Source organism: Lutra lutra, chromosome 5 (genome assembly GCF_902655055.1).
Source record: "Lutra lutra chromosome 5, mLutLut1.2, whole genome shotgun sequence".
Taxonomy (NCBI): domain Eukaryota; kingdom Metazoa; phylum Chordata; class Mammalia; order Carnivora; family Mustelidae; genus Lutra; species Lutra lutra.
In genome coordinates, this window is record NC_062282.1 from 77,330,272 (window position 1) to 77,356,556 (window position 26,285).

At 41.4% G+C, this 26,285-nt stretch overlaps 1 protein-coding gene across 2 annotated transcripts in view; it reads left to right on the forward strand.

The window, feature by feature from the left end:
- The window catches only part of KDM3B (lysine demethylase 3B), a 71,117-nt gene that overhangs the window by 23,415 nt on the left and 21,417 nt on the right, over window positions 1-26,285 (forward strand). Inside the window, exons 5-11 of one of the 2 annotated variants that reach the window (XM_047731205.1) lie at window positions 934-1,058; window positions 3,544-3,618; window positions 5,968-6,567; window positions 11,040-12,276; window positions 13,392-13,593; window positions 18,885-19,099; window positions 19,775-19,927. In XM_047731205.1, coding sequence (XP_047587161.1) covers window positions 934-1,058; window positions 3,544-3,618; window positions 5,968-6,567; window positions 11,040-12,276; window positions 13,392-13,593; window positions 18,885-19,099; window positions 19,775-19,927 — 2,607 coding nt within the window. The remainder of the gene's footprint in view (window positions 1-933; window positions 1,059-3,543; window positions 3,619-5,967; window positions 6,568-11,039; window positions 12,277-13,391; window positions 13,594-18,884; window positions 19,100-19,774; window positions 19,928-26,285) is intronic. The other variant, XM_047731206.1, reaches the window with a different exon arrangement.

Genomic DNA, 26,285 nt, shown 5'->3' on the forward strand with positions numbered 1-26,285 from the left:
CTTTGATTCTCTTTTGTCAAACTGTATCTGAATGGGTAAAGGTAGGAAAACTGGTTTATCGGGGGAAGGAGAGTATCAGGATAAAGTGATGTTAAATAATCAAGGAAAAATATGGAGGCAGAAAGAATGTGAGGAAAAAATGGACAGCAGAGAGAAGAAAGTTGAGTGGACAGAATGAGAGGTTGAGATGTATGGGAGTATGTATAGAAAAACTGAGGAAACTTAATTATTGTTCTGAGAGATAATAATTTAAAATCAGTAATAATTTAGCTATATAGTCTCAAATATATAAGAGAAACTGTCCTTCGAGAGAAACTGTTCTTGGAGGGCCAGCTGAAATTGCAGGATAACATTACCTGCTGATAAAGTAATAGCTTTTAAAACTCTGTGTTCCTAGGAAGACAAGTGCTATATTTGTTCAGACTATTATTAGTGCAGAGCCTGGAAACTTCATAAATTGAACTCTCCACCTACTGTTACTGAAAGTCAGCAGAGTGTAAATGATTATCTATTCCTATGGTCGCTTAACATACTAGTATACTCAAGTTACTGGCCTTCCATTTTTTATATGTATATGTCAGATCAGATGTGTCTGATAGATTTTCTTACTACCTGTAGTTTTTGTTTCTAAGTTTTCTTTCTCTTCCCTATATTACTTCTACAATGGGAAGATTGAGATAAGGTGAAATCAGATCTGGGAGATGCTAAGAAATCTCCAAAAAACAGAATTTACAAAGATCACTGGGAAAAACTGTGTTTTTGTTTTTAAATTGCTGAGTATGGTAAATCTGAAATTGTTCATTTATTCATCTCCATAAGAGAGAACTGAAAATGCTAAATATTTACACCATATAGTTTTCCTTATGCTTTTAGAAACAATCATGAACTATAACTTAGCCAAACATATTCAGTACTGACTGATCTCTCCTTTAGGTCCCTACAGTGTCCAAGGTCACAGGGTCAAAGTATACCAGCCAGAGGGGGAAGAAAGTTGGCTCTATGGTGTTGTAAGCCATCAGGACTCCATCACCCGTCTTATGGAGGTCTCTGTAACAGAGGTGAGGTTTTGATTCATTTCCTCTAAGATTCATCCATCCCCTTACAGAGGGTGGTGTAGAGGAAGGGAGCATTTGACTTTGTATTAGAAGACTCAGATTCTATCTCTGGCTCTTTCACTTAATGACTGTGTGACCTTGAGAAAGGCTGTTCAACTTTCTTAACCTCATTGTTCTCATCTGTAAATTAAGAGATAATTAGGTACTCCCCCAGCCCCACTTCAGCACTGTTTTGGGAACTGAGATAATATATTGGAAAGTGCTTTGAAATCTATAAAACATTAACGTAAAAATGTGAAGTGGTATTGGCCTTATTTTATCATATCCGTAAAGGTTAGTTAGTAGTTTAAAATTCAGTCAGTGAGGATTTGCTTCTGTAATACTTACACCACTCCCGTGATGCTAAAGAAAAAAAATGAATTGTTTCTAATGAAGTAAATAAAAATAAAGCACAGCATCTACAGCTACCTGGAGAATTGTCTAGGAAAAACAACAGATGAGAGTTTTGAGGCAAACAGAAATGTATTTATGCTATCTTTGAATTTGTTTCAGATTTGCCCTTACCAGTCATGTGTAATATAAGCGTAAATAATTTTACTTAATTCCTTACTGAGTTTTCACAAATATTACTAATTAATCTTCATTTTATTTTATTTTATTTTAAAGATTTTATTTATTCATTTGACAGAGAGAAATCACAAGCAGGCAGAGAGGCAGGCAGAGAGAGAGGAGGAAGCAGGCTCCCTGCTGAGCAGAAAGCCCGATGCGGGGCTCGAACCCAGGACCTGGGATCATGACCTGAGCCGAAGGCAGTGGCTCAACCCACTGAGCCACCCAGGCGCCCTAATCTTCATTTTAAAATGTGAGAAATAAGGTGCCTTGTTAGCGCAGTAGGTAGCACGTCAGTCTCATAAAATGTGAGAAATAGGGGCACCTGGGTGGCTCAGTGGGTTAAGCCTCTGCGTTCGGCTCAGGTCATGATCTCAGGGTCCTGGGATCGAGCCCCACATCAGGCTCTGCTCAGCAGGGAGCCTGCTTCCCTCTCTCTCTGCCTGCCTCTCTGCCTAATTGCGATCTCTCTTTCTGTCAAATAAATAAATAAAATCTTTAAAAAAAAAATAAAAATGTGAGAAATAGGGGGACCTGGGTGGCTTAGTCGTTAAATGTATGCCTTTGCCTTAGGTCATGATCCCAGGGTCCTGGAATTGAGCCCTGCATCGGGCTCCCTGCTCAGGGGGAAGCCTGCTTCTCCCTCTCCCACTCCCCCTGCTTGTGTTCCCTCATTTGCTATGTCTCTCTGTTAAATAAATAAATAAAATATTTTATAAATAAGTAAAATGTCAGAAATACATATAAATAAAGTAGATATTGGAAAACCCTTTCCCCTAGGCAAATATCACTCCCCTCATTGGTAACTACCATTAATAATTTGGTATATAGGGGCGCCTGGGTGGCTCAGTGGGTTGGGCCGCTGCCTTCGGCTCAGGTCATGATCCCAGGTCCTGGGTTCGAGCCCCGCATCGGGCTTTCTGCTCAGCAGGGAGCCTGCTTCCTCCTCTCTCTCTGCCTGCCTCTCTGCCTGCTTGTGATTTCTCTCTGTCAAATGAATAAATAAAATCTTTAAAAAATAATAATAATAATTTGGTGTATATCCATATTCTTTGAAATAACTTGCATTTGTGTGTTGTAATATTTGCATGTTACATATTTATGTGATAAGCATATGAGCCATACTTTATTAATAAATGAGAATATACAATACATAAAGTTCTATAATTTACCATTTTTACATAGCTGTAGATTATCAACATCTTTCTATATAAATATACATAGAAATTTGCCTTATTCTTTTAAGATAGATGCATGCTGTTCCATTGAATGTGTATATTATAACTAGTTTAATCTAAAATTGATGGACATTTAAATCATTGCCAGTATTTTCAATAATACAAATAATGTGAATATCCTTGAACATATATTATTATATACTATTTCGCATTACTTATTGGAATAAATTTCTAGGTATATAATCGCTAGATCAAAGGATATGCATATTAAATCTGACCGGGTATCCTTTCAGCTGCTCCCCAGTATTTTTAGTGTTTATTGATAGAGTGGTTCTTTTAATGATTTTTGGTTTTGTAGATTTTTTACTTTCTGATATGTAGAGAATAGGAAGATTTTAGAGATGTAGAATTTGCAATTAATGTCCCTGAAAGAGACACTTGGGCCTTGAACTCAACTCATTCATTAATTTAACAAATATTTGAGTGCTCATAATATTCCTGACCTTGTTTTGGATGTTGTTATTCTGGCAGTGAATGACATAGTAGAGAACCCTGCTTTCATGGAGCTTTCATCCTATTAGGGAAGTAGAAACAAAGAGATAATTACATGGATTAGAAGAATACATAATTATGTCTTTGGACAATGCCTAAATCTTTTTCCCCCCTTTTTCATATTTTCTGCTATCCTTCTCCTACCCTAGAGTGGTGAGATCAAGTCCGTAGATCCCAGACTGATCCATGTGATGCTGATGGATAATTCAACTACTCAGAGCGAGGTATAGTAGTCGACTGAGTCTCTGATCAGACTCATGATCTTTCTTTATCTTGTTATGCAGATTCCTCGTGGGTGTGTTACCCATGGATGTGCTTTGGGTTTCCACTCTGGCCACTGTACATTTCTTGTTCTCTCCAAGTCTTGTCTAGTTAAGGGAATATAGTCTCAAGAAGAAGTGTAGTTGGAGCAAACCCTTTTAATCATGGCTGTGTTGCCTAACCATTTTAGGATTCTACAGCCTAACTATTCATTCAGGACAGATATATTTGGTATATTTGAAAGATACAGTAGACAGTTAAAGCTGTAATAAGCAGTAGTAATATCTATAACCTGCCTAATAAGAAATGGAGAAGTTGCATCCTTTTTCTTTCCATTAAGCGGTGGTGAGCTCCAAGAAGTCTGAAATTTTGTATCCCAAGAAGAAATAAATCAAACAGGTGCCTAGCTAGTTCAGTGCTCAGCACACAGTGGATTACTCCTGTGATTCAGGCCAACTCTTGGTTCATTCAGAATTATCATAACCCAAAAAAAGATACATAATAAACCTGTGCCTAAACCAATCAAGGAATGCCATGTGAATTTCTTTTCATTAAGACATTAACAAGATAGCCATCTAGCCACATGTTCCTCATAGTCTCTTAGCAGTTCTGTAATATTGTCGTCTTGGCCACTCCTGCTAAGTGTCTGGTTCTCATCTTTATCCAGTAATTCTTGACTTGATAAAACAGAATCAAGTTAGGAAAAGAAGAATCATGGTTAAATTTAATAGCTCTTTAGTATGTATTATATTGCTACAACTAGGATATGTCTCTTGACTGTTTACATGACGAAAAATATCTTTTACTTTAATGGGTGTTGGGCCCATTTTTATTCCCTTTCTTATTTCTTTCATTCATTAAGTACCTTTTATATGCCACACACTGTTCCACTGGTCCGATATATCTAGAGAGTACTGGTCTCCATATCTTATGCTATCTACTCACATGTGATTAGCTCACCGGAAGTAGGATATACATACAAGTTAGTGCTCAGGGAGGTTGCAGTGAGCCGAGATTAGCAACTTGGCTGGATGGATAAGAGGTGAGATCTGTGGTTTTCAGGAGTAGATTGCCAAAAGTATGGGGTAAACAGAAGTAAATCTTGAGCTTGGTTAAGAACTGTAGAAGAAAATTAAGGGAGAAAAGATGGAAATGAAGGCAGCAGGGAAAAAAAAAAGAATAGAAAAACTAGAACTGGCAAGAAATAGAAAATTTGAGGAAGTTGCAGCTGTCAAAGCTATAATGCTACAACAAAAATACAGATCTGTACAAAGAAGCTATAAATACTCAAGTACACCAAGATTAGTTTAATGAAGTTGGTGAACATTAATGGCTAAATAACTGTGTCTCACTAGCTTATTGCCACTCCAACACGTGTTACCGGAGTAAAACTATCCGAAAGTTACCTGAATGAAGCTTAAAAAAAAAAAAGCATTCCTTCATAGTAGGATACTATTCTAATAATGTTCTAGATAAAAGTCCTTGCAGCACAAAGATTGCTTGAGTGTTCTAAGCCACCTTCCCCTTGTTCTTGCCAGGGGAGGAGTTTATTTAGAGACAGGAATTGTGTCTTCTAATCTTCTATTTTTCAAGGTTGCTTGGCCTCTCAATTAAGGCACAAGTTAGATTTCATAAGACAGGCTGAAATTATTGGAAGAGCTAAGGGGTTTGGCTGTTTGGTCTGTGGTAGCCCGCCTATTTTGCTTTCCTTTGTCTAATACTTTTGAAATAAGTTCTGGAGATTGTATATTTATGGTGCCCACAAGAGCAATCCAAACCTGCCTATGTTGGACACACTTTTCCTTTGGTCACAGACACAAATGTTGGTCTTCCTATTTTTAAGTTGTCACCAGTTTTTTTAGTGACTTCTGGATAGAGGAGATTTTATATTTCAGTACTTGAAATGCCAGTTTCAGTCAAACAAGGATAAAAATACAAAATAAAGCAGATTTCTTTTTACATCAAGGGGCAAATGAGCTCCCATCCTAGCACTAATGGTCTTCTTTTGTAAACTAAATTCCACAAATCTTTAAACCCTCAAAAAAAGTCCATTTGAGGAAGACTTTTATTTAAGGGAAAGTTCGCCAAGTGAGTTAATCTCTCCTAACCATTATCTTGAATACATGTGTAAATTGAGTCATAGGAAGATTGGAGCTTTCTGACTAAGGGGATATCTTAGAGCTGGCGTTGGAACGGGGCAATCTGCCTGCTTTGATTGTCTGCTTCTAGAGATGGGAAAGAGCTAATGGTTTATGGTTTTCACAGGATGGAAGGTTCCTTATAATAAATCTTTTTTGAATTTTGTTTTGTAGGGGGGTACGTTAAAAGCAGTAAAATCTTCCAAAGGAAAGAAGAAGAGAGAGAGCATAGAGGGGAAAGATGGCCGGAGGAGAAAAAGTGCTTCGGACTCTGGGTGTGACCCTGCATCAAAGAAATTAAAAGGAGACAGGGGTGAAGTAGACAGTAATGGGAGCGATGGAGGTGAGGCGAGCCGAGGGCCCTGGAAAGGAGGGAATGCCAGTGGAGAGCCAGGGCTGGATCAGAGAGCCAAGCAGCCACCGACTACATTTGTCCCCCAGATTAACCGCAACATTCGCTTTGCCACTTACACCAAAGAAAACGGCAGGACTCTGGTGGTACAGGATGAGCCTGTAGGTGGGGACACACCTGTACCTTTCACTCCATATTCTCCAGCCACAGGTCAAACACCTTTGGCCCCAGAGGTGGGTGGAGCCGAAAACAAAGAGGCAGGAAAAACACTGGAACAAGTTGGCCAGGGCATTGTGGCTTCAGCAGCTGTGGTCACTACCGCCAGCTCCACCCCAACCACGGTGAGGATCTCAGACACTGGCCTTGCAGCAGGGACTGGGCCGGACAAACAGAAAGGCGGCCGGTTACAGGCCCCAGGAGAGGTGAGTTGTTTCAGGGGCAGATTTGCAAGATTTGGGTTCATTTTCTTACCCTACTTTAATGTTAACACATTAAATAGCATTAAAATGCCCCAGGGAAGGAGCATTTCTGAGGTTTGCTTAAATTGTACTCTGAATAGTCCTTTACTGCTCGTTGGGCAAATGTGTATATTTTAATAACTTTATTAGCTCTTAAAAGTCACCTGAACAATTGCACTAATCAAAAACTGATTATAAAACCCAATTTAATGAGATGCTCAAATAGATCTGGTGGGGAATCCTTTTAATTCAATTATCTATTTAGTTCACATAGTGGTTGAGCCTCTACCAGGCCTATGAGAGGCAAGGTTAATGAATTATAGTGTTGGTAACAGTGAACACTATAATTAAGGCTATGTGAAAATGACTATTACCATCCCCTGTTTTTAGTTCATCATTTTCTGTGATATTTTCCTTTGAGACTAGGCTTCTTTCCATGAGTTGATATGGCCATAAAAGTTTCTTTTTTCTTTCTAACTTACTCTTTTTAAGCCTTACCTGGAAAATTTGATGGAATTAATCACAGTAGTATCCAACTTACTATGTTCTTTTTCCGGTATACATGTTCCTTCCTGAAATGGAACTTCTGTTAAATACAAGTTAGCATCAAGTTGGCTACCCAATCAAATTTGAAACACATCAAAATCATTTCTTACATGATGCTAGTCATTTTTTTTTTTTTTTTGAGACTGGCTGTTTCCTCAAGTTGGAATATGAAATACAAAGACAAAATACTAAATGATTTTTTTAATTACGTATAGGAAACTACTGTGTGCTAAGTACTGTATATTATAAACAAAGAATTGAAATCCCTGTTTGAAGGAGCTCACATCTTAAGATGGAATCATTTTAGGTATAACAGTGCCCAGTAAAACATGGCATATATTTCACCTGACTCCTTCCTCTCCTGAAAGATGCAGTTTGTGAATCCTTAGTGTTCAGGGATGGGGAGGGAGGTGAAAGGTCCAGGCAGAAGAGGAGAAGGCCTATAAAATGGAAATTTCACACTATTCATGGTTTGTCCTCTATTGACCAGCATTCCCAAGATAACTAGGTGAGGATCTTATGTGGATTTCCACGGTGTGTAGGTCATCATATTGCTCAAATTAATTAAACTCCAGTTCATGTCAAAGGCAATATAGATGTAAAGGGGGATTACAAAGTAGACCACATTTTATATGCTGCAAGAGGAGACACACTGAATGCTGTTATTCTTGGGGTAGCAAAGCTGAATAGAGGAAATTTAGAGTCAAAGGGCATTTTCCAAACAGGTTGGAGAAGTTTCTGTGACTGTATCAGTGATTTTGGTAATGTGTCAGCCTAAGTATTATCCTGGGATCTGATTTAAAAGTACAGAAATGGAAATTTCCACTGTGAAGTCAAATCTAAAATAGGGACACAGCCCCCAGGAAACTTCTTGCCCTAAAAATTAAGTTGAAATCACTTTGTCATAACTTTCTTACAAGAAAAGGATGTAAAATTTAATCATTTGAGGGAAAGTGAAAGGCCATCCAAATTATTTTTCATTCATGTGTATTTATTTATTTATTTATTTGTTTGTTTGTTTGTTTGTTTGACAGAGATCACAAGTAGGCAGAGAGGCAGGCAGAGAGAAAGACGGGGGAAGCAGGCTCCCTGCTGAGCAGAGAGCCTGATGCAGGGCTCGATCCCGGGACCCTGGGATCACGACCTGAGCCGAAGGCAGAGGCTTTAACCCACTGAGCCACCCAGGTGCCCCAGTGCATTTTTTTTTTTAAGATTTTATTTATTTGAGAGAGGAAGAGTGAGTGAGAGAGCACAAGTAGGGGGATTAGCAAAGGGAGAGAGAGAAACAGGGTCTCCCCACTGAGCAGGGAGGCCAAAACAGGACTCGATCCCAGGACCCTGGAATCATGACCTGAGCCAAAGGCAGATGCCTAACTGACTGAGCCACCCCGGTGCCCCAACACTTTAGTGCTTTTAAAAGTTTTTTTTTTTAATGTCATGCAGCACTTCTTTTTAATTTTTATTTTTTAGATTAATTTATTTCAGAGAGAGAGTGCCTGAGTGTGGGGAGGGGCAGAGGGGAAGCAGATTATTTGCTGAGTACGGAGCCCAGTGTGAGGTTTGATCCCAGGACCCTGGGATCATGACCTGAGCCGAAGGCAGAGGCCTCAACCCACTGAGCCACCCAGGCGCTCCCTGTATATTTATTTTTAAAGAGTAATTTTAGTAGTGAAACCTGAGCTACCCATGCTGGATTGTTGGAGTCATGCAGGTGTCAAGGCTCCTGGCCAAATTCTGCTAATGAAATTACAGCCAGGGTGGGTGGCTCAGTCGGTTAAGTGTCTGCCTTTGGCTCAGGTCATGATTCTGGGGTCCTGGAATCAGGGCCTGCATCCTGCTCCCTGCTTACCCAAGAGTCTGCTTCTCCCTTCCCCTCTGCCCTCCCCACACTTGTGCGCTCTCTCTTTCTCACTTTCTCTCTATGAGGTAAATAAATAAAGTCTAAAAAAAAGAAAAAGATTAAGAAACAAAAGCCGGTCATTAGGGGTGTGTCTTTCTATTCTTTTTTATTGGGAGGACATTTAAGTCAGTAGTTGTTGACTGGTGGGAAGGAAAGGAAAAAGAATAATGGGGCGCCTGTCTGGCTCAGTCAGTAGAGCGAGTCTTGATCTCCGAGCCACACGTTGGGTGTCAAGTTTACCTTTAAATAAATCAACAAACAAACTTCAGGTTTTTAACTCAGAAATGCCATGAAGCAGACTCTGTAGCAGATGTCAACTGGAGGCAAGCCACAGGTAGCCTGCATGGTTCTAATGTGTCTGTGCCACCCTCAAAGTCCTAACCTAGACTCTCTTGCATATTTAAAGAATACCTTAAGTAAACAACACCCCCCTTTTGGACAATAGCCATTTCCTTTATCTGGAATAATTTTTTGAGTTGTGGAAAAGTAACCATTAAATTTACCATTTTAGGGGTGCCTGGGTGGCTCAGTGGGTTAAGTCTCTGCCTTCAGATCGGGTCATGATCTCAGGGTCCTGGGATCAAGCCCTGCATCAGGCTCTCTGCTCAGCGGGGAGCCTGCTTCCTCCTCTCTCTCTGCCTGCCTCTCTGCCTACTTGTGATCTCTCTCTCTGTCAAATAAATAAATAAAATCTTTAAAAAAAATTACCATTTTAGCTATTTAAAGTGTTATAATACGTGGTATTTAGTACATCTACAGTGTTGTGCAACTGATAGTACTTTCTAGTTCCAAAAATTTTCATCATCCCAGAAGCAAGCCTGATACCCATTAAGCAGTCCCGGAATAATTTTTGTTACCAATATTTTAAAATGAATGTCTAGAGATAGCATTCTCTCTTACCTGAAAGTTGATTTTAAGTGTTCAGACCTGGATGTGTATATGAAAGGGATCCTGCCCTTCTTTACACACACACCTTTTATTCACATGCAGAAGTTAAGATTTTCAAGGTGAAAAAAAGGAGTGTTTTTCATTCTTCAGTTTGTTAGGCTGAGTACTTAATGTTTGGTGGGTGTATGAGTATCTGTAGTTCTTCTGTTTGGAGGCTTGTTAGATCCTAATGATAACAAAAGGGTTCAGTGATGAGTGTGGTTTTTTTCTTCCTTTTTTTTTTTTTTTTTTTTAAGTTTTTAATGTAGGCTCCATGCCCGGCATGGAGCCCAGTACAGGGCTTGAACTCACAACCCTGAGATCAAGACCTGAGCCAAGATCAAGAGTGGGATGGCTAACCGACTGAGCCACAGAGGCTCCCCATGAGTGTGCTTTCTATAACTTAATGTCTTTAGGTCTAACTTTAATTGAAACAGATATTCAAATTTTAGGTTGATTTGGACTCATAAATAAATGGCCAGATTCTAAAACAATCCATCTTGGGGAGTTTCAGACTAATAAAGAGAATTTTTTCCTTAATGTGCAGTGGGCTTGTCATGGGATGGAAGTCATTTTTGTAAGATGGGCAGGTAGTTTAAATGAATCAAAAACTTTTAAATAAATCAAAACTTTGACAATAGCTGAGGTCATTGAAGTGGATTAATATTACAGGGCCCCTAAATTCATTTCATAGTAAAAGCTCTGTCTGTTCAGGAACCCTTTTCTCCTGCTCCTGGTAGAGTTTTCATTGCCAGATAGAAACTAAGAAGCCTACACAGCCTCCTGGTGCTATGACAGCCAGTTGGCTAACAACCAAGGGAGTGGTAGGATGAACATCCTGCTATCTCTAAGAGCTCTCTTGTGTTAAAGATGCCCTTTATGTGGTCTGTGGCAGGTTTCTTCCTTAATGCTGGTGAGATGTAGTTTTAAGAGCAGTTTTCGTGGAATTGTAGGAGAGAAAAGTTGATTGGACCCACAAGAAACATTTGCCTAAGTCCAGAAAAGAGGTAACAGGGTTGTCAAGAGAAAGCAGCATCACTAACTCTGGCTATCTTCTTTTCAGAATTCAAGAAATACCGTTCTGGCCTCTTCTGGATTTGGAGCATCTCTCCCAAGTTCATCACAACCTTTGACTTTTGGAAGTGGAAGGAGCCAGTCCAATGGGGTTCTAGCCACAGAAAACAAACCGTTGGGCTTCTCTTTTGGCTGTAGCTCTGCACCAGAGTCTCAGAAAGACTCTGATCTCTCCAAAAACTTGTTTTTTCAGTGCATGTCCCAAACCTTACCCACCAGTAACTACTTCACTACCGTTTCAGAGAGTTTGGCTGATGATTCCTCCAGTCGAGACTCATTCAAACAAAGCCTTGAGAGCCTGTGTAAAGGCAGATCTACTCTTGGAGCAGACACTAAATCAGGCTCTAAGGCTGGCAGCTCTGTGGATCGGAAGATGCCTACAGAGTCCATGCCCACCCTCACGCCCGCCTTCCCACGGAGCCTCCTAAATCCCCGCACCCCAGAGAGTCATGAAAATCTATTTTTACAGCCCCCTAAACTATCCCGAGAAGAGCCCTCTAACCCTTTCCTTGCATTTGTGGAAAAAGTTGAACATAGCCCTTTCAGCAGCTTTGCATCTCAGGCATCAGGTAGCTCTTCCTCTGCTACCACGGTCACCTCTAAAGCCGCAGCCAGCTGGCCCGAGGCTCACTCCTCTGCAGATTCAGCATCCTTAGCAAAGAAGAAAACCCTCTTCATCACAACTGACTCCTCTAAACTGGTGTCCGGTGTTCTGGGCTCAGCTCTTACCACTGGAGGTCCAAGCCTCTCTGCCATGGGGAATGGCCGCTCCAGCTCGCCCACCAGCAGCCTCACCCAGCCCATTGAGATGCCTACTCTCTCCTCCAGCCCCACAGAGGAGAGGCCAACTGTGGGGCCTGGGCAGCAGGACAATCCCCTCCTCAAAACCTTTAGTAACGTCTTTGGCAGGCACTCAGGCAGCTTTCTGTCCTCCCCAGCAGATTTTTCACAGGAGAACAAAGCTCCTTTTGAAGCTGTGAAAAGGTTCTCACTGGATGAGCGAAGCTTGGCTTGCAGACAGGACTCGGACTCCAGTACCAACAGTGACCTGTCAGATTTGAGCGATTCTGAGGAGCAGCTGCAGGCCAAGACGGGCATGAAGGGGATTCCAGAGCACCTAATGGGGAAGTTGGGCCCCAATGGGGAGCGAAGTGCTGAGCTATTGCTGGGCAAAGGCAAAGGGAAGCAGGCCCCAAAGGGCCGACCGCGGACCGCCCCCCTGAAAGGTGATCTTGCTGGGGTTATCCATTGCCTTGGCTCTGGCACTGGCCTCGAATGCCCGCCTATTGTGCTCCTGGGCAGCAGAAGCCCTTCCTTTGATGGGAAGTTCTATAATCACGTGGAATAAAATAGCCAGAAGGGCCCAGTAGAGGCCCCTCATCCAACCTTATGGTTCAGGGCAGGATTGCATCTAACCCAGCAGCGTTACTAAAGAGGGATACCTACCTGTGTAATGATAATCCCACAGAAGAGGACCCTTGAGACTCCTTTTGCTCAGGAGCTCTTTCCTGGTGTTTTTCTCATCTCTTTCTTCTCTTTGGCCCATCCTCTTTAATTTAGAGGAGATACTGAGTACAGCCTTTCATAGAATTACTTTAGCAAAAAGAATCACCCCTCAAATTTGCTTCTCTCTGTTACACATATAAGGTTTTTTTTTTTTTTTTTTAAAGATTTTTTTATTTATTTGTCAGAGAGAGAGTGAGAGAGAGCGAGCATAGGCAGACAGAATGGCAGGCAGAGGCAGAGGGAGAAGCAGGCTCCCCGCCAAGCAAGGAGCCCGATGTGGGACTCAATCCCAGGACGCTGGGGTCATGACCTGAGCCGAAGGCAGCTGCTTAACCAACTGAGCCACCCAGGCGTCCCCACATATAAGGTTTTAACACCTCTTCCAAAAGCCATTAACTCGGATGCTGTGAGGTTATGGTCCAGAATTATGTACGGGCAAGTATCTAAGAAAGTCGAATGGTGAAAAGTAACTGTTATCATTAGGAATTGGTATCCTAATGGGGGTACAAGAGTTGTTGTTAGTAGAATAGTTGTATCCCTAGAGGCTAAAGGCAGGTGGCTATTTTCTGCTTTCTTGGGTTTTTCTCACCGGTGCCAGAGCTATTTCCTCTCAATGGGACACTGCTCACGAATTCTCTCCATGGTCCTTAGCTTCCAGTTAAGCCTCTTTGCTCCCTCCCTTTCTGTCAAGGATGGGTCTGGTAGGCACAAGCCAAGCCACGGCAAGGAAGAATGAGCCAGGTCAGGACAAGAATGCAGCACCAGGAGGATCATGTTATTGGGTCTCATTAATACCAATCATGACCAGCTGTTTCTCCCCCTTCCCTTTCCACAGTTGGCCAATCAGTGCTGAAAGATGTGAGCAAGGTGAAGAAGCTGAAACAGTCTGGAGAGCCCTTCCTGCAGGATGGGTCCTGCATTAATGTAGCCCCTCACCTGCACAAGTGTCGGGAGTGCCGCCTGGAGCGGTATCGGAAGTTTAAAGAACAGGAGCAAGATGATTCCACTGTGGCCTGCCGCTTCTTTCACTTCCGGAGGTACCCAAACCGGTTCTTCTCCTTCCCCGTTTCCATTTCCCACTCTTTCTCTGAATCTCACATCTTTTCTTTGTTTTCCTTAACCCCTTGGCTCTGGGGTCTTTGCTCTGCCATAGGAGCCACTCAGGTGCTTGGATTGTGAAGTGACTGGTGGCTTTGTCCCAAGGGAATTGAAGCTGAACAGTCTGAACAGTTTAAGAGAAACCCCAGCAACTGTCCCAAGGCTGGAATATGCTTGTGGAGAAAAGATAGAGTGGGGGAAAAGATAGATTTGAGGTCATAGAGTTAACAATGGGTCCATGTTTTCTTTTTCTTTTTTTAAAAGAAAAAGGCCCCTGAGCTTTGTTACATTATTCCTAACTTCGGTTCCATTTGAAACCAGTGGTATAAGCAGAAGGATGCATGTTGTGGTGTATATGTGCCTGACCACTTATTCCTTTTTGGTACTGAAGTAACTTGAGGGGTGCCTGGGTGGCTCAGTGGGTTAAGCCTCTGCCTTTCGATCTGGTCATGATCTCAGGGTCATGGGATCGAGCCCTGCATCGGGCTCTCTGCACAGCAGGGAGCCTGCTTCCCCCTCTCTCTTCCTACTTGTGATTCCTCTCTCTGTCAAATAAATAAATTAAATCTTAAAAAAATAAATAAATAAAGTAACTTGACTCTCTGAGAGAGGAAGAAGGAAGATTAGGAGATAATGGGAATTGTCCTTGAAATAGAGATAACTGACAAATCCTGGGACTGTCCCCTGCTCTTAAACCGAACAAATGCTTTTAGTCACTTTTCTTCTGCTTGATAAACTTAGAAATTCTTCTTCTAATTTCTTCTGAAGATTTTATTTATTTATTTGACAGAAACAGCGAGAGAGGGAACACAAGCAGGGGGTGTGGGGGTGGGAGAAGCAGACTCCCCGCTGAGCAGGGAGCCCCACGCAGGCCTCTATCCCAGGACCCTGTGATGATGACCTAAGCCAAAGGCAGAAGAATTTCAACTAAATGACCTTTCAGGAATTCTTCATTTGTAAAATAAATCCAAATGATTTATCCACATAGTATGGATTCACTCAGCAAATATTTACTGAGCACTTAACTATGTGTCAGACATTGTTGTGGGCACTGAGGGTTAAACAGCATATAAAACCATAAAGATCCAGACCTTAGGAGGTTGCTGAGGAGGCAGATTAAATATTTATTTAATAATAACAATAATTAATAATTAATTAATTAATTGTAAGGCATGTTAGCTGATAGTAACTATGAGAAAAATAAAGACAGAAGAGGATTGAAGTAAGGGGAGGTTAAGAGAAACTGTAGTTTAAATAGGATGATTTTAGAAACTGAGATTTGAGTAAAGACCTTGAGGAGGCGAAGGAGTAGTTTGCACATTTTCCTGGGAGACAAGTATTCCAGGTAGAAGGCGCAAGAGCAACTGTCCCAAGGCTGGAATATGCTTGTGGAGCTAGGGTGGCGAAAAGATAAGAGTGGGGGAAGGATAGATTTGAGGTCATAGAGTTAACAATGGGTCCATATTTTCTTTTTCTTTTTTTAAGATTTTATTTATTTATTTGACAGAGAGAGTGACAGCAAGAGACGGAACACAAGGAAGGGCGTGGGGAAGGGAGAAGCAGGCTTCCTGCTGAGCAGGGAGCCTGATCAGGGACTTGACCTGAGCTGAAGGCAGACACTTAACAACTGAGCGACCCAGGCGCCCCATCTGCCCATATTTTAAAAGAATACTCTAAGGGCCTTGGCTTTTGTGTTGAAAGAGAAGTCACTGAAGGTTTTGAGCTGATGAGTAACACTGGGGAATGTTTTAAAGGATTACTGTAATTGCCTTCTTGAGAATAGATTATATTGAGGCAGAGGCAGAAACATGGATAAGTAAGGAGGTTGTTGGAATTATCTAGGTGAGAAGTGATGGTGGCCTGCTGATGGAAGTGGTGAGTCTGGTTGGATTAAGGATATATCTTGAGTGGGTCCCTGGGTGACTCAGTCGGTTCTTCCTCTCCCTCTGCCTGCTGCTCCCCCCTGCTTTTGCTCTCTCTGTTTGTAAAATAAATAAATAAAATCCCCCCCCCCAAAAAAGAAAGAATATATTTTTTATATATATATATATATATATATATTTTTTTTTTTTTTTAAAGATTTATTTATTTGACACAGAGACAGAGAGAGATCACAAGTAGGCATAGAAATAGGCAGAGAGAGGGAGGGAAGCAGGCTCCCTGCTGAGCAGAGAGCCCAATGCGGGGCTCGATCCCAGGACTCTGAGACCATGACCTGAGCCGAAGGCAGAGGCTTAACCCACTGAGCCACCCAGGCGCCCCAGAAGGATATATTTTAAAGGGAGACCTCATATGATTTTCTGATGGGTTAGATGAGGAGTATGAAAGAAGGAATGAAGTCAAAGATGTTTCTACAGCTTTTGACCTAAAAACTGGAAGTGTGGGATTGCCATTTACTGATAAGGAGATTTCTCAGGGAAAAGCAGGTTTGGGGAAGAAAATGAGAACTTTAATTTGGGCTTTTTAAATTTGAGAAGCCTGTTAGATTTCTTTTTTTTTTTTTTTAAGATTTTATTTATTTATTTGACAGACGGAGATAACAGAGAAGCAGGCAGAGAGAGAGGAGGAAGCAGGCTTCCTGCTGAGCAGAGAGCCCGATGTGGGGCTCGATCCCAGGACCCTGGGATCATGACCTGAGCCGAAGGCAGAGACTCCAACCCACTGAGCCACCCAGGCGCCCCTGAGAAGCCTGTTAGATTTCTAGATGAGGATGTTGAGAGGGCAGCTGGAAACTTAACTCCTGAATTGAGGGGGAAAGTCCAGGCAAGAGGTTAAAAATTTTAATGTCACCGGGTATTTAAAGCTGTATGTCTGGGCACCTGAGTAGCTCAGTTGGTTAAGCATCTGCCTTCAGCTCAGGTCATGATCCCAAGGTCCTGGGATCGAGCCCCGCATCGGGCTCCCTGCTTGGTGTGGGGAGCCACCTTCTCCCTCTTCCAGTCCTCCTGCTTGTGCTCTGTCAAACAAACAAACTAATTAATTAATTAATTAATTAATTTTTAAAAAACTCTTTAAAAAAAAAAAGGCTGTGTATCTGCTTGAGGAGTCCAGGTGTAGTTAGAAAAGAGAAACATTCCTAGGACCAATCCTGGAGTTCTGCAATATTGAGAGACTAGAAAGATGAGGAGCTGGTAAAGGAGGTTCAGAAAGAATAGCCAGTAAGATGTCCTGGAAGGCAAGTGAAGAAAATATTTCCAGGAAGGAATAATGGAACTGTGGTAAATAATGGGGATTGAGTCAGGTCAGATAAGGACTGAAAATGACCACTGGATTTAAGGGGGCAAATGACCTTGTCAAAAACAGTTTTGGTATGTTGTGGTGGAGGGAAGCCTGATAGGAGCGGATGAAGAGTAAATAAAAGGGAAGAGGAACTGTTGACAGTTTAGACAACTCTAAAGAAATGTTGCTCTTACAAACAGATAGATAGAGGAGGTTGTGGGATTGAGAGGATTTTTTTGAGATAGCAAGTTTATAAATACCAGAGTGATTCAGTAGGGAGTAAACGAGATGATGTAGACAGGAGAGTATGTGAACTGATGCCTATGCAAGAGGGTAGGTTGTAGAGCATAGGTGGAGAGATGAGTCTTGGCTGGGAGGTCCATTCCTAGCAGCAGCAGGTCAGATGGAGGAACATGAGCACAGTTGCAGGAAGGCCTGGTAGTATGGTGGGGGGAACTTACGGGAACATCTCTTCTGGTTCTTTGTATTTTCTCAGTGGAATACATAGCAAGATCCTTATGGGAGAAATTATACTAGAGGTTAGAAAAGAAAGGTGAGGATATGAAACAGGCATCTAGGAGAGTGTGCACCAGGAAACTGTTGTGACTGGGAGGCAACATGAAGGGCTCACCTGACTTAGGTAGACATGAATTTCAAGTGTGACAGTGAGCGTGGCTGTTTTCCTCCGGTCATGGTCAGTGGTGTGGGTGCACCTGTCAAACAGGCAGATAGAGAAATTGCAGGGCATTTATGAGGACAGCTTTTTTTTTTTTTTTTAATGTTTTATTTACTTATTTGTCAGAGAGAGTGAGTCAGAGCAAGAGTGAGCACAAGCCGAGAGAGCAGTAGGCAGAGGGAGAAGCAGTTTCCGAGCTGAGCAAGGAGCCTGATGAGGGACTGGATCCCAGTCAAGACCTGCGCTGAAGGCAGACGCTTGACTGACTGAGCCACCCAGGCGTCCCCTGAGGACAGCTTTTTTTTTTTTTTTTTTTTTTTTTTTTTTTTTTTTTTTTTAGATTTTATTTATTTATTTATTTGACAGAGATCACAAGTAGGTAGAAAGGCAGGCAGAGAGAAAGGGGGAAGCAGGCTCCCCGCTGAGCAGAGAGCCCGATGTGAGGCTCCATCCTAGGACCCTGAGATCACGACCTGAGCCGAAAGCAGAGGCTTTAACCCACTGAGCCACCTAGGTGCCCCTGAGGACAGCTTTTTATTTTTATTTTGTTTTATTTTTTAAAGTACCCTGCTTTATGAACTTATTTATTTCTCTTTTTAAGATTTTATTTATTTGACAGTGAAGGAAGGAACACAAGCAAGGGGAGTAGGGGAGGGAGAAGCAGGCTTCCCACTGAGCAGGGAGCCCGATGCAGGGCTCGATCCCAGAACCCTGGGATCATGACCTGAGCCGAAGGCAGACGCTTCATGACTGAGCCACCCAGGCACCCCTGAGATCAGTTGTTTTTGTTTTTGTTTTTTGAAGATTTTATTTGTTTATGACAGATAGAGATCACAGGTAGGCAGAGAGGCAGGCAGAGAGAGAGAGAGAGAGGAAGCAGGCTTCCTGCAGAGCAGAGAGCGGGATGTGGGGCTCGATCCCAGGACCCTGGGATCATGACCCGAGCCGAAGGCAGAGGCTTTAACCCACTGAGCCACCCAGGCGCCCCTGAGATCAGTTTTTTAAAGAACACAGACATAGTTAAGTGTTCACAGGTCTTTCTGCTAGTGAAGAGAATGCATACTGTGTTGATCAAATAGAGTGGAAAATTTTTTTTTTTTTTCTTTAAGCATGTCTGCATCCAGTTTGGGCATTGAACTTGCAACCCCAAGGTAAAGAGTTGGATGCCCTTCCAGCGGAGCCAGCCAGATGCCCTCCAGGGTGAAAATACTTACTGCATGCTGACTGCTCTTAAGTCCTACCTAATGTTTCTAGCTCCTAGGGTTTTAGGTGTGTATCAGTTTGCATGGCTGCTGCTGTTTACCATGTATTTGATTATCTTCCTTCCTATCTCAGGTTGATCTTCACTCGGAAGGGGGTGCTCCGTGTGGAGGGATTTCTGAGTCCCCAGCAAAGTGACCCTGATGCCATGAACCTGTGGATTCCCTCTTCCTCCCTAGCAGAAGGGATAGACCTAGAGACCTCAAAATACATCCTGGCTAATGTTGGGGACCAGTTCTGCCAGCTTGTGATGTCCGAGAAGGAGGCAATGATGATGGTGGAGCCACACCGTAAGATACCCTCTTGCTTGTTTTCCCAGCACTCCTGCTTAAGAACTTTACTTTTTGTTGCTTAAAGGAGGAGTGGTAGGAGTGGCAGGTGGCATTTTCTGTGGATGAGCTAAGACTGATAAGACTTTTCTTTGTAGAGTAGCTGAGGCCCTGACTGTATCCAGCAGACCTCATTCCTTCCTTGATCCCTGTCTGGGTTTGGGTCACCCTGAATATTTTCAGTTTGCTTTGAACCAGTTTGTAATAGTAAGTGATACATGGTTTGTGAATAGATGAAGTGCTACTGGGTACCATGTTTCACACCTAAACCCCACCATTGTTCAGATATTTTTGATATTTCATGTCTGTGAGATATTATACCCAAGGAAAATTCTCCTATGAAAAATTTCCCTACATTCCAAGTGAAGAATCCTCTTACTTCAAACTCCCCCAAATTGAAATTTTTACATTATCTTAAGTAAAAACATGTGGCATTTATTTTCGTTGACACTTGTTCAGAAATATTAGCAGTAGCATGTTTTCTTTCTCTTAACATTTATAGAAACAGTAACTTTTTACATCTTTGAGTTTTATTGCTGGACAAAACAGTTCGAGTAGCAGTCAGTGGATCTGGGGTCTTTTGCTGTTATTCACAATGATCAACACCAACAATATTCCTCTTCCTCTTTCCACCAGAGAAAGTGGCATGGAAGCGAGCAGTGCGTGGTGTACGGGAGATGTGTGATGTATGTGAAACAACTCTCTTCAACATCCACTGGGTTTGTCGCAAATGTGGATTTGGGGTCTGCCTTGACTGTTACAGGCTCAGAAAAAGCCGTCCACGCAGTGGTGAGCAAATATTGTCCTGTTCAGTTCTAAAGGTAACCTGTCATTGGAGGTATGGGACTTGAAGCCAGAATGGGTTTGTGCCCCCTCTTGAACTGCTTAGCTTCCCTCATTTTTGTTGCATTGTGAGGCCTTAACAGTTGCCAATATTCCAACCTGATAGCCTGGGTAGGCTAAAAGAAGCCAAGAAGGGTTATTCTTTACCTTCTGTTGTTTTTCTCTTTTTTTTTTTTAAACAACATCTTTATTGATGTTACTATATAACTCACATGCTCTAAAATTCACCCTTTTAAGGTGTACAATTAAAAAGTTTTTAGTATATTCTCAAGGTTGTGCAACCATTTCCACTATCAAATTTCACTCTGGTTGTTCCAAAAAGAAATGTTGTACATATTAGCAATATTAGCAATAACTGTATTCTCCCTCTGCTCAGAGAGACCAGATGGTAATGGTAACCATTAATCTACTTACTGTCTCATCTCTGTAGAATTACCTGTTGTGTACCTGTCTTATAAATGGAATCATACAGTATTTGGCCGCCTTTGACCTTTTACTTCAGCATACTGTTTTAAAGCTTCATCCATGCTATAGCACGTATCATTAACTTATTATTTTGTATTGCCAAATAATATTACATTGTATGGATATACTACATTTTGTTTATCCGTTCTGATGGACATGTAGGTTGTTTCCATTCTGAGCTATTATGAAAAGTACCACTATGAACATTTGTACACAGGTTTTTTGTGTGAACATAGGTTTTCATTTCTTTTGAGTATATGCTTAGAGTGGAATTGATGGGCTATATGGAAGTTCTACATTTAACCCTTTCAGGAACTGTCAAATTGTATTCCAGAGCAGCTACATCGTTTTATAATACACAAGGGTTCCAGTTTTTCCCCTCTTTCAAACACTTAATATTGTCTGCTTTTTTTTTTTTTTTCCCAAGATGTTATTTATTTATTTGATCTCTGGAGAGAGATCACAAGTAGGCAAAGAGGCAGGCAGAGAGAGGGGGAAGCAGGCTCCCTGCCAAGCAGAGAGCCTGATGCGGGGCTGGATCCCAGGACGCTGAGATCATGACCTGAGCTAAAGGCAGAGGCTTTACCCACTGCGCCACTCAGGTGCCCCTGTTGTCTGCCTTTTTGGTTATAGGAAAGAGTCCCTATCACGTTGTGTGATTTTGGTTTGCATTTCTCTGATGATTGTTGGTGTTGAGCTTCTTTTCACGTGCTTATTGGCTCTTTGTTTATCTTTGGAAAAATAACTATTCAGATCTTTTGTGTCCTTTTGTCCTTGCTTTATCTTACTACTTATCTGAAAACCTTCTTGCCCCTTGACCTCCTCATTCTTCCCTCTTCAGAGACATTCTGCACCCATTGGAATACAGTGGTTTAGAGCTTATGCTGCTGGGATTTGAAATCTCCTTTCACAGCTTATTACGCCAACTGTGCTATCTTGGGCTAGTTTCTTAATCACTAGAGTCTCAATTTCCTTATCTATAAAACAAAGGTGACATGAGTACTTCTCTCTCTCTCTCTCTCTCTCTCTCTCTCTTTCTCTCTCTCCATCATTGTGAGGATTAAATGAGATATTTAAGTGGTTAGCCCAGGGCCTAACATTCACTACTTACTGTGTGTTGTGTAGCTATCATATCTTCCACTTCTGCCCATGAAAGATTAACTTCCACAGGAATTGCCCTCCTGCCATAAACAAGAAAACCAGACTAAATGTGTGAATCCACGGTTTTAGACATTGGACCGCAGGCAGCATGAGTCTGTGATCTGGAAGAGAAGAGAAGAACCAAGGCAAATCCTACAATTTCTCCAGTTTACTGCCTGCAGGCAGTTTCCAGGCTGCAGTAGAGGGAAGAGCAACTAAAACCTTCTGGCAGTCTCACTGAGCTGAGACAGAGCTCAGAGTCTGAGAAGAGTAAGGCAGTGTGCTAAAAACCTTAGAGCTGCACAGAGAGAACAGCAGAGGCTGCAGAGCAGTCACCTCAGTTTTTGGCTGTATAGTGATCTGCACATATATGAGGCCCAAAAAGGAACCTTCAGAAACCAATTGACGTAATAATTTCCATAACTTACCATTTGTATTGCTACCAGAAAGACACTGGGAAGAGTCCAGAAGGGTCACAGTTTGACAGTGGGACTAACGTAGTTCCAGAATAAAGGGGGCTCTGGAGATAACATAGTGTAAAGCAAGCCTAGGAAGGATCCAACTGATCTGCAGGCTACTTAACTATGCACCAGACTAAAACCAAACATTCTTGAAAGGATTACAACAAAATCCAGCATTCTGAAACATTAAAGTAAAAAAACTGCATTTAGTCATGAAAAATCAGGGGGCAACTGGCTGGCTCAGTAGAGCATGCAGCTCTTGATCTCAGGGTCATGAATATGAGCCCCACACTGGGGATAGAGTTGACTTGAGAAAGATAGAAGGAAAGAAAGGGAAGGAAGGAAGAAGGAGGGAGGGAGGAAGGAGCTGGTATGAGTCTCTTTGGTACTGGACAACTACTTGCAAAGGAATGAAACCAGACCACTGTCTTAACACCATACACAAAAATAAACTCAAAATGGATTAAATAACTAAATGTGAAACCCAAAACCATAAAACACATGTAAGAGAACATAGGCAGTAATCCCCTGGGTATTGGCCTTAGCAACATTTTTCTGAATACGTCTCTTCAGGCAAGGGAAACAAAAGAAAAATAAACTGTTGGGACTATACCAAAATAAAAAGCTTTTCTACAGCAAAGGAAACCATCAACAAAGCAAAAAGGCAGCCTCCTGAATGGAAGAAGATATTTGCAAGTGATATATCCAATAAAGGGTTAATATCCAAACTATATAGATAACTTATATCAATGCCCCCCCCACCAAAACAAAACAAAAACAAAAAACCTGTCTGGTTAAAAAATGGGCAGAGGACCTGCATAGACATTTTTTCAAAGAAGGCATACAGATGGCCAGCAGACACATGAAGACATGTTCCACATTATTCCCATCAGGTAAATGCAGACCAAAACCACAGTGAGATCCTGTGTCACGCATGTCAGAAGGGCAAGTATCAAAAAGACAAGAAATAACAACTGTTGGGGAGAATGGAGAAAAAGGAACCTTCATGCACTATTGGTGGGAATTTAAATTGGTGTAGCCACTGTGGAAAACAGTATGGAGGTCCTCCAAAGAAAATGGATATGCTAATTCAAAAAAATGTACCACAGTGTTTACTGCATTGCTGTTTACAATAGGCAAGATATGGAAGCAACCCAAGTGTCCATTTGTTGATGAATGGATTAAAAAAATGGGAGGGCAGGGTATACACATATGTATCTCCATACACGTGATGAAATACTACTCTGCCATAAATAAGGACATCTTGCCACTTGGAAAAACATGGATGTACTTAAAGAGTATTGCACTAAGTGAAATAAATCAGACAAAGATAGATACCGTATTTTTCACTTATGTGTGAAATCTCAAAAACAAAACAGGGACACCTGGCTGGCTGGCTCAATCAGATGCAAGTCTTGATCTCGGGGACAAGTTCAAGCCCCACATTGGGCATAGAGACTACTTTAAAAAAATTTTTTTAATTAAAAAAAAAAAATAATAAAGGGGTGCCTGGGTGGCTCAGTCAGTTAAGTGTCCAACTCTTAATTTCAGCTCAGATCATGATCTAAGGACCATGAGATTGAGCCCCATGTCAGCCCCTACGCTGGGCTTGGAGTCTGCTTAAGATTCTCTCCAATAAATAAAATCTTCAAAAAGCTGGGGAGGTACCTGAGTGACTTAGTTGGTTAAGTGTCTGCCTTTGGCTAAGGTCATGATCCCAGGGTCCTGGGATCGAGTCCCACATCGAGCCCCACATCGAGCTCCTTGCTCAGTGGGAAGCCTGCTTCTCCGTCTGCCTGAGGCTCTCCCTGCTTGTACTCTCATGCTCACTCTTGCTCTCTTTCTGATGAATAAAATCTTTAAAAAAAAGATTCCCTCTCCTTTTGCCACCCCACCCCCACTCACATGTTCTTGCTTGCTTGCTCTCTCTCTAAAAAAAATAAAAATAAAACCAAAATGAACAAATAAACTCATAAATAAATGCAGAGAACAGACTAGTGATTGCCTGAGGGGAAGCAATGGGAGGTGAGCAAAATAGGTGAGAGGGTTTAAGAGGTACAGAGTTCCAGTGATAAAGTCATCACAGGGATGAAAATTATGGCACAGGGAATCTAGTCATTAACGTTGTAATAATATTGTGTGGTGGCAGATGGCACCTACATTTGTCTTGGGGAGCATGGAGTAACGTACAGAATCAAATCATTATGTTGTAAACGTGAAACTACAGAGTATCAACTATATGTCAACTATGCTTCAGTAATAAAAATTTTAAAGTAAAAGAATAATCATGTTTGCAAAAAAGGCAGGATAATATAACCAGTAATCTGTGGGAAAGAAACCATCAATAGAAACAAATCCAGAAATGACAGTGATGATAGAATTACTGTAAAAGGACCTTAAAGCTGCTATTATAAATGGTATAAATATATTGAAAGACATAAAGGGAGACATGAACATGATGAGTAGAGAAACAGAATACATAAGAGACCCAAGTGAATCATCTAGGTATGAAAAATATCTTTAAAAAAATTTATACTAGGTGGGATAATGGCAAATTAGACACTGCAGAAGAAACTGAAGTTGGACATAACAATAGAAGCCAACACTGAGGAGAGAAGACAGACTTAAACTTATAAATTGAAGAGTGCCTTGTTGAAGTATAGGAAGTATCAGGCAGTTTATGAAACAAAATTGTTGGGAGTTCCAGAAAGAGCAACAGTGGGAGGACAGGTATAAAAAAATATCTGAACAAATAATGCCACAAGTTTTCCAAATTTGATGAAAAAGCTATAAAACCACAAATCCAGCAATTAATCTCAAACAGAAGCATTAAACCATCCAAAACACATCAAAAACCACCTTACTGGAAAGCAGTAAGAGAAAGAGAAAATCTGAAAATCACAGGAGGGTAAAAAAACAAATTATATACAAAGTAACGAAGATAAGAATGACAGCCAACTTGTCAGAAAGCTCTTGATACAGTAAAGGAATTCAGATTTACACAAAGGAATGAAAAACTTCCTACGTGAAAAATATATAAGTAGATATGAAAGGCTTTCTTGTTTTTTTTACTCTCTCTAAAAGATAGTTGGTTTTTTTTTTTAATTTTTTTAAAGATTTTATTTATTTATTTGATAGAGAAAGATCACAAGTAGGCAAAGAGGCAGGCAGAGAGAGAGGAGGAAGCAGGCTCCCTGCTGAGCAGAAAGCCCGATGCGGGACTCGATCCCAGGACCCTGAGATCATGACCTGAGCCGAAGGCAGAGGCTTTAACCCACTGAGCCACCCAGGCACCCTAAAAGATAGTTGTTTAAAGGAAAAGTAACAATGTAATGAGGGGTTGATAATATATGTAAAATTAAAATATGTAGTAATAGCACAAAAGAAGGGAAATGGAATTAGTTCAATTTTACGGGGGTCTCAGGGAAAAGAGTGGTATAATATTTGAATATAGACTGTGTTAAGTTAGAGACACTACAAACCCTAGGGCCAATAGTAACAAAGGTTATATATAGCTAATAAGCCAAAAGTAGAGAAAAAATCAAATCATAAGAGCAGCTAGTTCAAAAGATGGGACAAGTAAACAGATACATAGTATATCTTGTATTCAGTTTTGTTGGGGTGGATAGCACTATTACAAAAACAACAACAAAAACCAAAAAACCTGTCCATAAAGGTCTTTGAGGGAGTGATAAATTAAGGTTGAAAAGCACTGAACCTAGGTACAGATAGGGGCATCTTATATAATTCAAAAGACTGACCTTTTCTCCCTGAGATCAGGAGCAAAGCAAGATGTCTACTTTTCATAATTTCTCAACACTAAGCTGGAGTTACTACACATTTCTACACATCAAGAAATAAAAGCATACCCTTCCCGCACCTGCGCCCCCCAAAAAAGGCATATAGACTGGAACGAAGTAAAACGTTTTTATTTCCAGGAGACATGGCATCTGTATAGTAAATACCAAGTAGAGTGCCTGGCTGGACCAGTAGGTTGTGACTCTTGATCTCATGGTCGTGGGTTCATGCTCCATGATGGGTGTAGAGATTTGTTTTTTTTAACTTCGTAGTCTTTTTTAGATTTTATTTTTAGGTAATCTCTATACCTGCTGTGGGGCTTGCACTCACAACCCAAGAGTCAATTTCAGGAGTCATGTGTTCTAAGGACTGAGCCAGCCAAGCACCCCAGATGTAGTGATTATTTTTTAAAAGGGGTGGGGGGCGCCTGGGTGGCTCAG